At 39.9% G+C, this 14,372-nt stretch overlaps 2 protein-coding genes across 2 annotated transcripts; one reads left to right on the top strand and one right to left on the bottom strand.

Annotated features, from left to right (window-relative positions):
* The first annotated feature begins 636 nt into the window (after positions 1 to 636).
* On the top strand, positions 637 to 6,626 carry LOC116732043 (toll-like receptor 2 type-1). Its single transcript, XM_032581972.1, has 12 exons — positions 637 to 732; positions 2,012 to 2,273; positions 2,345 to 2,501; positions 2,816 to 2,965; positions 3,268 to 3,471; positions 3,553 to 3,675; positions 4,065 to 4,215; positions 4,504 to 4,668; positions 4,745 to 4,924; positions 5,006 to 5,146; positions 5,225 to 5,733; positions 6,143 to 6,626. The coding sequence occupies exons 2-12, from the start codon at positions 2,015 to 2,017 to the stop codon at positions 6,531 to 6,533; spliced, it is 2,430 nt and encodes an 809-aa protein (XP_032437863.1). The 5' UTR covers positions 637 to 732; positions 2,012 to 2,014; the 3' UTR covers positions 6,534 to 6,626.
* Positions 6,627 to 8,157: 1,531 nt separating this feature from the next.
* Positions 8,158 to 13,133, bottom strand: LOC116732101 (uncharacterized). The gene is made up of 6 exons (XM_032582051.1): positions 12,978 to 13,133; positions 11,382 to 11,450; positions 11,228 to 11,299; positions 11,031 to 11,093; positions 9,868 to 9,921; positions 8,158 to 9,797 (listed from the first exon to the last, which is right to left on the bottom strand). The coding sequence occupies exons 2-6, from the start codon at positions 11,382 to 11,384 to the stop codon at positions 8,637 to 8,639; spliced, it is 1,353 nt and encodes a 450-aa protein (XP_032437942.1). The 5' UTR covers positions 11,385 to 11,450; positions 12,978 to 13,133; the 3' UTR covers positions 8,158 to 8,636.
* Positions 13,134 to 14,372: the final 1,239 nt, after the last annotated feature.

Genomic DNA, 14,372 nt, shown 5'->3' with positions numbered 1-14,372 from the left:
TGCTGAAACTATTCCACCAATAATATCACCTAAGGAGCAACTTTACTTGATGACTAAAGTTTTTTATTCATAATTAACAATTATGAATTGTAGCTTTACATGAAATATTTTGTTTTGGATTCATGTTCTTAAATCTTTTTTTTAAATAAAAACACCACAAGTACTTATCTGTAGAAGCCAAAAATATGTTTTAGCTGCAAAGAATAAAGAACAAATAAAAAACGAATATATTTTCATGTCATTTTGTGTTGCTAGGCGATGGATCCTCCTTAGATCCACAGCATCCCTGCTGAAACTTGGTCAGCAGGTTGAAAACAGGCATGAATCCTCATTAAGAGCAGGAATAATCTGTCCTGATACGGAAAGAACAAAACATTAAAAATAACACACTTTCTTCTCTAATTATTCATTATTCCTAAAGGTTCTATGAAAATATGTATTCACACTGTTCTACGAAACATTTCTCCATTAGATTCGTGAAGTAATCCATGTTTTGTGATTGTGCACTTCCACCTGTCTGTCTGTCTGTCTGTCTGTCTGTCTGTCTGTCTGTCTGTCTGTCATATGAGGGGCATCGACTCCTGACTGCATGTTATGAAACTGATCTGCTTGTTCACTTCCTGTTTCACACTTGAACTTGTAGTTCCTCTTTATGATGGGATAAAACCCTTTTTATTCTCCGACTCATTGACTTTCTGTCGTCCATTTCATCTCATCTCACCGGATACTAAGGTAAGAAACATCCACTGAGTACTGAAGAAAGTATGTTTAAAAATACTTTTATCCATCAAAATTACATTTTTTATGCTTTTTTAAAAAAAAATCTGTATTCCTTTACTCTTATTGAAAAACAGATTTTACAGTAGATAAATAATAAAAGTTAACCTGAAGGGAGTTTCTCCAACACAACCTGTTGATCTCACAGCTTGTTGCTTTTCCTCCAGAGGAGCTCAGTTATTATTGTTCAGTTGAGAAAATGAAATGCACAGCAATAACGTTAGAAAAGACACAATATGGAGTTTGTTCAAAGTACTGAACAAACTTTGTTTGTTCAGTACTTTGATTTAAAAACATGTTTTTAAAAACACATGTTGTTTTTAAAAAAGTGATTCTTATTCCCTTTTTAGTCATTTTTAATAGACAAACACATTACAAACTCAACACAATTCACACCATAAAGACGACCTGAAGAATGTTTGTAGGTTTAGTTTTCATTTGCATAATTTATTCACATTCATGCTTCATGGAGTCGACTCACAGCTGGAAGCTGTGAAAAGGCACCGCAGCCCAGAACTGTTTGCTCAGAATCAGAATCAGCATCTATAGACGCCATTAACCAGGAGCTGGTCATCCTGTCATAGGGTCAAACACAAGTTTTCTGTTTTCCTCTTTACTTTTTTTCTGTCTCTTCGTTCTGTGTCTTTTAGGTTAAAACTATTTAAAAGCATTTGATGTTACTTAAGCTGACCAGCTGAGCATTTGCACCACTTCATTTGTTTTCCCTCTGTGAATCTTCTGCACAAATTTTATTCATATTTTCAGAAAAATGCACTTTAACCACAAAGTGCAACATCTGCTTTCTCACTGTTTTTATGAATTCCCAGCTGTTAATAAAATAGCCAGGCACGTTGAGACGGTCTGTATTGGACTGTCAGACTCTCCTGTTATGTTCAAGCCTTTTTATTCCCTAAACATCACATTTAACCACAATGATTGTTCCTAAGTCACATATAAAAAGCCATAAAAACCTCCAGAGAACTTCCCTCTTTAGCAGCTCTGTGTTTTGGGATGCTGTTAATAATCAACTGTCGTGCCAAAAAGACTCGATTTCCTCATGAAATGATTTCCTCACACCTCCTGCCAGACTTTCACTTCTGCGTCCCTGTCATGTAATACAAGCTGCAGGATGAAAAAAAAAAATCTGACTCATTTTTCTGCAGAAACAGAAAAATGAGCGTTCACCAATAGAGTGTTCAAGTTCACCAACTTAAACACTCGACTTTCTCTGCAGGAGATGAAGCATCTGAGGATTCTGGCGCCGTTCCTCTTCCTCTCGCTGATCCGGGATCAGACGGCGAACAGAGATGATGGGAGGCCGACCTGCAAGCGCTGCGACCTCCATCACTCCTGTAACTGCTCCTTCGGTGGGTTCACCCATGTTCCCATGGTAACAGACCAAGCACTGAGCCTGGACCTTTCCTTCAACAACATCACCATGGTGACCCAAGATGACCTGATGGGACACTCACGACTGAGGGCTCTGGATCTCCATGGTAACAATCAAGGGATTCAAACTGAAATAACCAGTAGAGCGTTTCTGAATGCAGACGTTTCTGTCCTGCAGGTAACCGGTTAGCTGAGATCCATCCGTCAGCGTTCGACTCGTTGTGGAGCCTGGAGGAACTGGATCTGTCTGACAACCAGCTGAAGTTTCTCAACCCCAAGTGGTTCAACAAGCTGGAGCCGCTGAAGCATCTCAACCTGATCAACAATCCGTACAGGTGAGGAGGGCAGCTTACGCTTTGACGCAGAGGCGTTTATCCTTTACATTTTGTGAATAACCCAAAGCCTTACCACGGGTTCTCAGATGGATGAAGGTCTTTACTTTGAATGGGCCATTTGACCACATGAACATGTTTAAATCGAAACCATCCCATTGTAGCTCAGGATAAACGTTTAGGGTTGTTGTCCTGTTAGAAGGTGGGCCTCCATGCCAGTCTCCAGTCCTGTGTGCAGCCCAATGCCTGAACAAAGACCAGGCAAACAAAGACCAGCCACACTCATCACCATTCATGTCCTTCTTGGTCTCCTACAGCTTTCTCGGCTCCCCTTCATTGTTTCTTGGGCTTTCCAGACTGAGAAGGCTGATGTTTGGAGGTCCAGATCTGAAGGAGCTGAGGAGAGAAGACCTGTCAGGAGTCACCCACCTGGAAGAGCTTACTGTTCAGGCCAACAATCTGGACCGGTAACCAGACCTCATTTTTCTAGGTTTCCCTTTCTAGCACTGAGATATTGTCAGAGTTTTTTAAAGTGCTCTTGATGAACAGTTCTCCAAAGGTTCTGGTGATCTTTGTTTTTCATTGGACTTTATTGCTTTTTTGCTTCCCTTTCTTTACATGTCCTGTCCAGCAGTGTGGGAAATTTCAGCTAAAAACAATAAATTAATAAATAAATGCCAAGCAGTTTATTCACGGAAATAAATAAAAACCAAAGTCCAAACCCTTGATCCACTGTCTTTCCTCTTCCTTTGACTCTGTCTCCCTGCAGGTATGACGCTGGTACTTTTGGGGACATTTGGCCCCTGGGTCATGTCACCCTCAGTCTTCACGGCCCGTTTTTAACAAACCCTGCGTTGGCTGCAGCTATGCTCAATGACGTGTCCTACCCTGAAACTCAGCTCACTCTGTCAGACCTCTGTCTGGCTCATAATGTGTCTGTTCAACCTTTTAAAGATTCAATCAACATAATCAGGTTTGAAAATAACCTCCATTTTAACTTAAATGGAGCAAAATGTTAATCAAACGTTGATTCTCCTTTGGTTCCTCTCTCCAGATATCTGTCTCTCCATAATGTGTCGCTGTCTGATGACGCATGTGGCTCCCTGCTGGCACTGCTAGATGGAGTCCCGCTCAGATCCTTCTCCTTTGTGGGTTTAACTCTGACAGGCGAGGGCAGGTAGGAACCCAACCTGTCAGCTGTTCATCACTCTTTTAGTCAAACTTTATCCATCCATCCATTGTGTGTACCCAGTTATCCTTGAAAGTTTGTAGAGTTTATAGAGTCCATCTTCAGCAGTCGCTGAGCAAGAGTCTTTCCCGGCAACACAGACATAAAGAGCAAACAATCATCCACAAACGCATAACTAATGGTAATTTAGAGACACCAGTTAACCTGAAGATTCAAGGCACTCTTACTGGGTTACCTCAAAACATTAATACTAATTCCAATCAGGCGAAACATCTGATGAGACTAATAATGGATGAATAACTTTGACCTTGACTGTTCTTCCAAACCTGAGTATTTAGTATTTAATGTGGCTAAAGCCTTTCCTGACTTTGCGCTAGGTGGGTAGCGGCTAAGCAGACAGATCTGAGCAGCATGGACGAGTTCTTTGCCAGTGACGTCATAATTTTAGACATTTTGAAGTTTGCCATGGATTCAGAAATACAGTATCTGGTGCAACACCAGAAGAAGCTCTCCATTATTAACTCAAAGGTAAAAATCACACTTCACATACAAAACATCTGCCTGCATGGTGGTAATGTGAATCAGGCTATGATGCTTTTTATTCTTAAATCATAGTTTGATCAATAGGCAAATAATTTTTCATCTCCTTCATGTCATTCATGTTAACCAAACAGCATTTTATTTTAAATTCATAATTTTCTATCATTGTGAGAAGAGTTCTGTATTTTCGTGTGGTAACATTGCAAATCACATTAAAATAAATCTCAGAAAATAAGAAATGTTTTCCTCACAGATCTGTTCTCATTTTACTTTCAGGTGTTCCTGTTATCCTGTTACATAACCAAGAAGATGGTGAACACATTATACTTGGATGTGTCCGATAACCTGCTAACAGACCTGACTCTGTCTTACATGCTGTGTGACAACGACGAAACTCTCCAGGAGCTCCGAGTTTTAAACATGAGCGGAAACCTTCTGAAGGTGTCGGCGTTAAACCTGAGGTACAATTTGTGTAAAATTGCTCAGAGCGCCAACTGTTGAACGTTTGTCTACTTAGTCTTTGTCCACGTTGAGTCGTCTGGTCACCAAGCTCACCAAGCTCACCCAGCTGGATGTTAGCAGAACCAGCTACAGATCCATGCCCACCAGTTGCTCCTGGCCGTCCACCCTGAGGTACCTCAACATCTCCCGGGCTAAGCTAACCATCGTCACTCCCTGTCTTCCAAAATCTCTGGAGGTACAGAGTCTGGGTCAAAGACCAGAAAACCTTCCCATTGAAAAGATGCTTTCTATTTACCTCCCTCTTGGTTCTTTAAAGGTGTTGGATTTAAGCTATAATGATCTCAAAGAATTTGTGTTGACATTGCCAATTCTGAGAGAGCTCCATCTTTCTGGAAACAAGTTCCTGAGGTTACCAGCAGGGGGCCCATACCCCAATCTGCAAACACTCATGATACAGGTAAAAACCAGGTAAAAATTCAACACGTTGTGTCTCTGTGTTCTCCATGCTGATCCATTTTGGTTCTGTACATTACAGTCAAACACCTTGAACATGTTCAGCCTTTCAGACCTTCAGTCATACAGACGACTTGAGAACCTCGAGGCGGGACACAACAAGTTTGTTTGCTCCTGTGGATTCGTCACATTCCTCCGCTCACAACTAACAGGAAGTGGAGATGTGAAAATAACAGATAAACATCAGACCTATGTCTGTGACTCCCCTCTCTACCTGCAGGGGGAGGCAGTGAGTCACATTAGCCTCTCCATCATCCAGTGCCAGCCAGTTTTGTTTGTGTCTGTTAGTTGTGGGGTCGCACTGCTTCTTGGGATACTGGTTGCAGGCCTGCTTTGGCGATGCCACGCATTCTGGTTCCTGAAGATGACCTGGGCCTGGCTCAAGGCCACGAGAAGTTCCCAACGACGACGGCGAAACAGAAACACGGAGGAATCAGATCCATTGCTGTCCTTTGATGCATTTGTTTCCTACAGTGAAGAAGATGCCAGCTGGGTGGAAAACTTTCTGGTACCTGAGATGGAGGAGCCAAGGTAACCTTTAAAGGTCTTTCTTTGCAATGGTGCTTTCTTGACTGTTGGCTGTTTCCATGTTGCTTTGGCTCTTGTATCCTAAATCAACTGAATGGGTCCATGTAAATTATGATTTATCGTAATGGTTCAGACACCTTCACTAAAAAAGTAACAATAGGAAGTCTGTCAGTGAACAAAGTCATACTGGTGTGATACTGAAGCAATAGGATGTATGAAGCTGCAACAAATACCGTTCCAAATTTTCCTAGGTGAGCTCCTTGGATCTCACCATGAAGTTCAAAATGCCAAACAAGGGGTCTCCAACCATATATTTACAAGTTTTTTTATTTCCCCTGGTCAATGGGCTTATTGTTCAAATTATATTAATAATAAAAGACATAAAATGACCTGGATTCTTATCTGGTTACAGCGACTCAGAGAGTCCAACATCCCCGTTGACTCTCTGTCTCCACAAGCGAGACTTCCTTCCTGGACACTGGATCATGGACAACATCATGAGCGCCATCGAACGCAGTCGTCGTACTGTCTTCGTCCTCTCAGAGAACTTCGTCCAGTCCGACTGGTGCCGCTATGAACTGGACTTCTCCCACTTCTGGCTGTTTGAGGCCGGCGGAGACGCTGCCATTTTGATTCTGCTGGAGCCGCTGTCCAAGGACGACGTCCCCAAACGTTTCTGCAAACTGCGCAAACTCATGAGCTCCACCACCTACCTGGAGTGGCCTCAAGACGAGGAGAGGAGGCCGGAGTTCTGGAGGAGTCTCCGCAACGCTCTGAGAGGAGACAATGAGCAGGAGAACTAACAGATAAAAAACTAAAGAGAAAGAGAAGAACTTGTACCTACTGTCACAGAGTCAGTCGACAATGTACCTAATAAACACCGAGATGGATTGCTGCTTGTTGGTCTGTACTAATTTCATGCAAATTGTAAAAAATATCCCAAAAAAAATCCATGCATATTAGATTTTTAGTTTAGTTTAGTTTCTCTTGCTTGTGAATTGACTTGTGGTTTAGGACTAAAGATATAAATCTCCAAAGTCAAGATTTATCTGTGGGCAAAATGGGTCAAAACACTAACTTACCTGAATCTGACAAGTCTAAGTTGAAGAAATAATGCGGAAATTAACTTCTAAATATTTGAAACGTGAAGATATGAATAATTTGACCTTCTGCTGCTGATTGGACCTTAAGGTGTTTTTATCATAGAAACCAAATAATGACAGAATATCAGTAGGTACAGAGTAAATCATTTAATAGGAACTCAACACGGAAATTGACATCAAAGCAGTGAATGTTTGAAATGTTGTTCAAAAATAAAACACAAAGTTTAACAATTGTAGAAACTGAAGAACCACTGAATAAAATGGTGTAAAATAAAACAATAAAATACCATACCACAAAAAGCAGTAAAAATAAATAAATAAAACAAACTGAAAGTATAAATAAACATGGAAGGAAGCCATTTTAATTTCATGAATAAGTTACTCTAGTCCTGCACATAAAACTGCCTCCCTGTTTGGAGCAGGAAGCAGCTCTGCGTTGAGTGAAGATGAAAAAACAATAGAAAACCAATTCAAAGTACAGAAAACTGATGAGTCATAATTTTATTGACCTGATATGTTCCTCGCTTTACTAAGATAAGATAAGATTTATTTGTCATTGTCATCAACAGATTACAACGAGACTGAGATTTGCTCGACTCGAGTTAAGATGCAGGTTATGTGTATATACATAATATACAAAGATAAAGAAATAAACAGTACAAAATGAGAAATAAATTTTAACAAAGTGGTGTCAAGAGCAGCAGTTCTTATGCCTTTGAATTTAGTGCCATGATTGCCATCGGGTAAAAACTGTTTTTTAGGCGATTTGTCCTGGTTTTTATTGCTCTGTATCTCTTGCCTGATGGCAGCAGCTGGAAGAGACCATGGCCAGGGTGTGAAGAGTCATTTAAAATGTCCAAAACTTTCTTGTGGAGCCTGGAAGTGTAAATCTGTTCCATAGTGGCGAGGGGGCAGCCTATGGTTCTCTCTGCTGCCCTAACAACCCTCTGGAGCGCCTTCTTGTCCGCGGATGTGCTGCTGCCGTACCAGACACACAGACCGTACGTGAGCACACTCTCTATGGAGCAGTGATAGAAGGCCTGCAGCAGGTCTGAGGGGAGACGGTTCTTCTTGAGTATTCTCAGAAACTACAGTCTCTGCTGTGCCTTCTTCAACAGCTCCTTGGTGTTGGTGCTCCAGGTTAGCTTGTCCTCCAACTCCATGCCCAGAAACCTGAACACTGGGACCCTCTCCACACAGGTCCCACTGATGGTGAGAGGCTGGATGTCCGTTTTGTTCTTCCTGAAGTCGATCACCAGTTGATCTACTAATGATCCTGTCGGAAACCATACCAAATATTGGAGACATGAATGATTCCTGGATGTTTCTCCTGGATTGGGATCATCTGGACCCATTATTAAAGCACACTGACAGGCAGGCTGTGGGTTTGGCTGTAGATAATTACCATATAGTATGTAAAACATTCATCAGATTGAATGATTTACATAATAACTGTAAAACATTTATTATGTAAAGAGATTTTTTCCTCTGGAATTGAAAAAAAACCCCATCATTATTAGGGACACACTGATTGCAGTTTTCTGGCTGATTGTCAACCACAAAAAAAAGCCTAACCTGGTGATTCCAGTTTTGGTCAATATCGATTTTTGGGGGGATGGATGAAAAGTCACTGGAGATTATTTCAGACATGATTGGTATGAGTTGGCCCTCTGTCATGGCAGAGCAAAAGAGAAGAGTGGCAGATTTTTAGACCATAAAGGTCGCTCATGAGATGGGAGTCGCCTCAGTAAGAAATATTGTGATGTTTAATATGAGATCTCATACAACAAGACCTTTCCACTCCTACTCAGGACTGAACATCAACCTTGTAAGGTAATCATTATCAGATACTTCCTCCCTAATTCTTTCCAGCAGCTGCTTTTCTCCTCTTTTCCTTAGATTGCTCACAAACTTTTTAAATATTGTGAGCGAAGGGATGGCATACTCGATGACACCGTTTTTAAACTCTGGAAACCCGTAGTCATACCCTCCAGTGTGCAGCCCAATAACTTGGCCATGTCCATCAATAACTGGAGAACCAGATGTTCCACCATACATGGGACAACGGTAGGTTATGACCTGTTTTTCTCTTATTCCACTTTTCATTATGTCACCAATGCCTTGATTCGTGATTATTTGTTTGATTGACATCTGGGTGATAATCAAGTCTTTGTATTGAGCTAAATGATCATTTACAGCTTGCTCCCTGTTTTCTACATCGACAATAGATGTGTGTTTGGTGGTCTTCTTTCTCCCTGCAGGGAACCCAATAGACCCGACTCTACCGCTCTGTGGCACTGGACCGAGTCTCTTAAGGAGTCCTGGTGGAAACTTTACTTTCTCTGCTGTTGGGTCCTCAGGTATGAGCTTAAATATGGCGTAATCCAGCTCTTCATTAATGTCAAGAAATATTTTCTCCACAGTGTACGACAGGTTCACAGTTTCTAGTTCAAAATCAACAGAAACTTTTATGTCATCCAGCAACTTTCTTCCAACCAGACAACCTTTGAACAGATGTGCATTTGTCCAGATGAGGCTGCCCAACCACACGGAGCCTGTTCCCTGGGAAACACCATGCACAACAATTTTGCAAACAGATTCCTCTCTTTCTTTCAGCAGACTTAGAAACTCTTCGTCACTCAGGTTTGGTGCTTCCAGTTTACAATCACCTAGACGTTTATAGATAACCATTGATTCAAACTGGCGGCCTGGTGGCTCATCTGCCTTCGGTTCAACTCTTCCCCTCTCACTCTCTACATCGTTCTTTACTTCTTTATTTGTTGGAGAATGTGCTTTATATATGTTTGGAAAATACATGTTAACCCTATTTCTGGATGGAGAGATGGACTCTGGACTTTTTTCAGACCGCTGTGCATTCAGGTCTCGTTTCAAACCCTCCTCTTCTGTCATCCTCTCCTTCTTCTTGACACCGGGGTTCACTGGATGTGGTCGAGGATTGTCCAGCTGAAAAATCACACTTAGATTAATTTCCAGGCTACATATTAAATCTTCCTTTGCTTCCCTTTCTACTCACCGGACACCTGCTGCCATTGGAGTCGTTGGTCCCCAGAGGAGTCTTTGTTTGACTCTGCAACACATTGCAGGTCTTAGATTATTGGTAGCAAGTACACTTTAAAACATCTGAGCCTCAGTCTGTTGTGTCTATGAACTTCTATTTTTTAAGTGAAAAAAATCATGCAAGTTTTATATTTTGAACTTAAATGTGTGAGTTTGTGTTACAGTGGTAAGTGGTGTTAACTATTAATCTTGTGATTGATCCAAGAATTCAATAAACGAGTGTTTTTAAGTAAAAACTTAAAATATTTAATAATACTTAATAATTAAATAATCACTAATTTGAGCCTCAAATGTAAAATACTTGCTGTAATATTTTAAGCATGACATTTTTAGGGTGGATTTAAGTGACTAAAGAAATGCATCACACATTGTCTCCCAGATGGAGGAGCCCTGTTTGAAACCTGGCAACGTTGTCACTACATTTAGAGATTTTTTAGATTATTCTGGCATCTTCCTTTCAGAAAAGTCACAAGTAACAAATCAAATAAATTTTTTTCTGTGTTATTGGAGAGTTTGGCGACACCTGAAAGCACCACGTGCTCAGCAGTAACTGTCCTGACTATATTTCCCAGGGTGCTTAGCGGCATGTTTTTGTATCCTGTGTTGCACTATGAGTGAACGTTATTAAGGCAAATAATAATTTTATGTATCTGTATGTTTGCAAAACAATGTTTAGACAACTTGTCTGATTAAGTTAACGAACTTTAATCTCTGAGTTTAATCAAAAACAATTTTCGAGTCAACTTGCATTTTCATATGATTTTTAGAGTGTGGGGTTAAAGTTAGATCTGAGTAATAATTATAAATGATGATTTTTAACAATGTAAGTTTGTCTTCAAAACAGTGACGTGTTTACAGTAGTGATGGAGAGGCGGTTCTTGGCTAACTAAAAACCTGAAAGCTCCCAAATGGTTCCTCTGATTTTGTTGCATAAATTACTAATGAAAATCGTCCAGTTTGAGATTTTTCTCTCTCTCTCTCTCCTGGGGTGTAGTGCTGTGTTTGTAGCTCCTCCCACTCAGTGCAGACACACTGAGGTCACTGAGGTCACTGAGGTGACAGTTGTTGATCTAAATGGAGGCAGAAAAATCTTCAGTATCTTCTGAACCTGCAGCTCACCTGGACGCCTGGAAATACGCTCCGTTTTTTCTTAGGTGGACTGGAGACGTCAACTTGTTTGACCTGATGAACAGAACAAAATATTAAAAAATAATAATAACCAACATGTGCAGCTGCTCATTAATCCTATACAAGATGCAGACATTTATTTTACAAATGCTAAGCAATGATGACTGAACAACCAAAGTCTTACTAACATTTTCTTTGTCACAATCGGTCTTGTTGTCCGTTTTGTTTTTTGTTCGCTTTCTTTTGGCTGATGTCTTCATCTGTCAACACAAAAGTAAAATTAGGATCAAAAACTGAAATATAAGTAACTTCAATAAAAGTTTTTAGTGGACAGGGACTCACCATGTTGTTGTGAGCTAACAGCTCTTGTGGTTGTAAATCCTGTAGCTAAGAAGTTGATGTGCTTTGCAACTAGAACAGTAAAGATCAACATCCAGGTCAGAGGGCGTTTTATCACATCTGTTGCAGGGTTAAGCTAACACTCCGTTTTTATTCTAAGCCTGTTCTGAACAGTGCAAGCAGCATTAACCAGATCAGAAGAGCATCAGGGCAAGATTTGCACACATTTTTACAATGCGGCATATAACAATAGAAAAACATTGTTTAAACTATCAGGACCAGTGATCTCTTCAGGTCCCCTGCAGGCTTTAGACCTTTTCCATAACTGGATATCTGAGAATCCAAATAGATTTTTATACAATTTGCTTTTCATCGACACATAAATTCTGTTTAATATCACTAAAAATGTGGCTTACTGCTCCAAATGTTGCTCAATATAGCAAGAAAGTTGTTGAGTTGGACACAGTGGGGTCACTAATGTTAACCGTAAACATGCAGACATAACCTGAGGGCCGGTCTGTCAGTCAAACCTTTCTCACTGGAGAGCAACAGAGGACAGTGATTGATTCTTAGAGCTTTGCCAAACCAGATAAGATCGGTGGATAAGATCAGCTTCACATGTAAAAATCCACCGATCACTGATCTCCCAAAATGAAGGAAATCGGCACCAATAAATCTGCTGGCTGATAAATCAGTGCACCTCTAGTCTGCAACAAATAATGCGGCGCTGATGTCACATATGTGACCATTGTCACTGATTTTCCATACAGTGGAGGAAAGATGGCTGCTATAGAGAAGTTCTGTTTTTTTACGTTTGTTCAGATGCTTTTTGTTTGTTAGTTTTTACAAGCCCTACTGCTCCAACATGGCGAGTTGCAGAGAAAGAGTGGCTGGAAATCAGCTGTTTTAAACCAGCTATCCCTCCCAATATGGAGGCACAATGTGGTTCAAGCTGCACATGCTTACAGAGACAATGTTGATTCCCAGTTGTCTTGTGTTTTAACTTTACATTTTAACATGCTATTTAAAAGTAGCTCATCCTCTCTATCTGTCCACACAAACGAACCTCAGGACGCCATTTTTAATTCCTAACAGGAAGTAGTGGTTAGGCTGTTACCCCAGCAACCCGACCCGCATAAGTGGAAGATGATGGATGGATAAACTTGATGTACAGAACTTGAACTTTGTTGTTTTTGGGACAAATTTGCTGCTGATGTAAGGCAAACATAACAGCCCCACCGGATTTCCCATAATCTTGACATTAAACTTGACTTTAATTCACCTTTTTCAAATTTTCACACAGGTGAGTGTTAAAGAACTTAAATCAGTTGCAAATATGTAACAAATGTTACAATATTCATACATACTAATGAGCTTCTAAGCTCTTCCTGCTAAAAGCAGCAAACTTTAAAGCACAGTTCAGTGTTTTCACCAAACCAGCAAGCAAATTATGAGTTTATCTTACATGTAATCAGCTCTTATACAGACATAACGTAGCTTGTAATTATTCTGTTATAAACATCTTGCACTTACTGGGACTTTGCTGCAGAGTTGCATCATGCACTAAAAAGAAATGAAGTAAAAACCAGACAAACTTACAAGTCGAAGTTGAAGATGGAGAGAAAAGATCACAGACGGTCTTTAAGTGAAATAAACGGAGGATAAAATAGTTTAAAATGTGTTTAGTTGTGCAGCAGAACCGCGGCGCGTTTTGCTCCGCTCTCACTTCCTCTCACTTCCTCTCTCTATCACACTCTACTCTTTGGCATTTAAATGATGTGTGTTCTGTTTTGTCATTGTGTTGTTGTTTTTGTGCAGCACTTTGGTGCAGTCTTGTCTGCTGTAAGGTGCTATATAAATAAATTTGACATTGACATTGACATTGACTCTCTGTCGACAGATCTGAAGGTAGAGAAAATGGAGTGAAATGTGCTACATTCAGGTGCAGCTGGGAATTAACGGTTTCGCCCTTCAACCATAGGAAAATATAGGGTTAAACACCAGAGCTCTGTATTCCTGCATTTCACTTTTCTTGTTAAAATGTCGCCTGCTGCTCTCTGTTGATTTAGCAGCCACGTCATATATTAATGTTGTGATTGTAAATCTTCATATTGTCACGTTTCATGACGGCCTTGAACTTCATCGCAGCGAATCGCAGACATTTAAGTCTTGCAGAGGCGTGGTTAAACTTGTGGTAAAATAAACTGAGTCATAAACTCAGAAATTAATAATGGTGGGTGTTTCTTCAAGTAATTCACTTTAAAACAGATAAAATTTATATTAATTCATTAAAAAACATCACTTAGTTAATAAAACGCAGCTTTAAGTCTTATGATCTTTATGATTTTTCTAGCAGCCCTTAAAATGTTTATTGTTATTGTTATTAGTTCCAACAAAACGTAAAAATACGATTTTAATTCATTTTATTTTTCATTTTTAAAACGTACCTGTTAGTTAAACACATCGTCATTTATCAGGATAATTGACACAATATGTAATTTGCAGCAGCACCAATACAGCCTCATTCTCAGACATTAACCTGTTTATACCTTCTGTAACAGGTATAAATGTCATAAACCCAGAACCTTAGGTTTTAATTTACTTCACTTATTTTGTGGCCTTCTACTTTCTTCTCTCCGTTGTAATAATAAATTGGTTTGTTTTTTTAAAGAAATAATCACAAAAACTATTATCTTCTAATTCCAGCAGGTTTTCCGCTCACCTGCAGTATAACTATTTTATTGCAGTGTGCAGCTTTGTCCACTTGATGGCGCTGTTGAGTCAAAGCTATTACTGTACTTGAAGTGTTGGAATGAAAAATCTCAACTGCTTCTTAAAGGTTCTGATATTTTCTGTTATTTTGTTCTGCAGAATTTGAAAAACGTCAAGAATAACTGGAGGGTATTATTACACTTATCTGGACGTTTTATATGAAATTTAGATTATATGAAAGAAAAAAACACACCATAATTTCTCCTAAGAGAAATAAGAGCA

This window comes from Xiphophorus hellerii, chromosome 14 (genome assembly GCF_003331165.1).
Source record: "Xiphophorus hellerii strain 12219 chromosome 14, Xiphophorus_hellerii-4.1, whole genome shotgun sequence".
Classification (NCBI taxonomy): domain Eukaryota; kingdom Metazoa; phylum Chordata; class Actinopteri; order Cyprinodontiformes; family Poeciliidae; genus Xiphophorus; species Xiphophorus hellerii.
Note: the sequence above shows the minus strand (reverse complement) of the source record. Positions and strands in the feature narration are given on the sequence as shown.

Excerpts from the sequence above, each read along its gene's own strand:
- LOC116732043 (XM_032581972.1), top strand. The coding sequence starts at position 2,015 with ATGAAGCATCTGAGGATTCTGGCGCCGTTCCTCTTCCTCTCGCTGATC. Across the intron at positions 2,966-3,267 it reads CAGGCCAACAATCTGGACCG|GTATGACGCTGGTACTTTTG; the intron begins GTAACCAGACCT and ends GTCTCCCTGCAG. Across the intron at positions 4,669-4,744 it reads TGAGCGGAAACCTTCTGAAG|TCTTTGTCCACGTTGAGTCG; the intron begins GTGTCGGCGTTA and ends TTGTCTACTTAG.
- LOC116732101 (XM_032582051.1), bottom strand. Across the intron at positions 11,094-11,227 it reads CCGATTGTGACAAAGAAAAT|GTCAAACAAGTTGACGTCTC; the intron begins GTTAGTAAGACT and ends TCTGTTCATCAG. Across the intron at positions 9,922-11,030 it reads GCGTATTTCCAGGCGTCCAG|AGTCAAACAAAGACTCCTCT; the intron begins GTGAGCTGCAGG and ends AATGTGTTGCAG.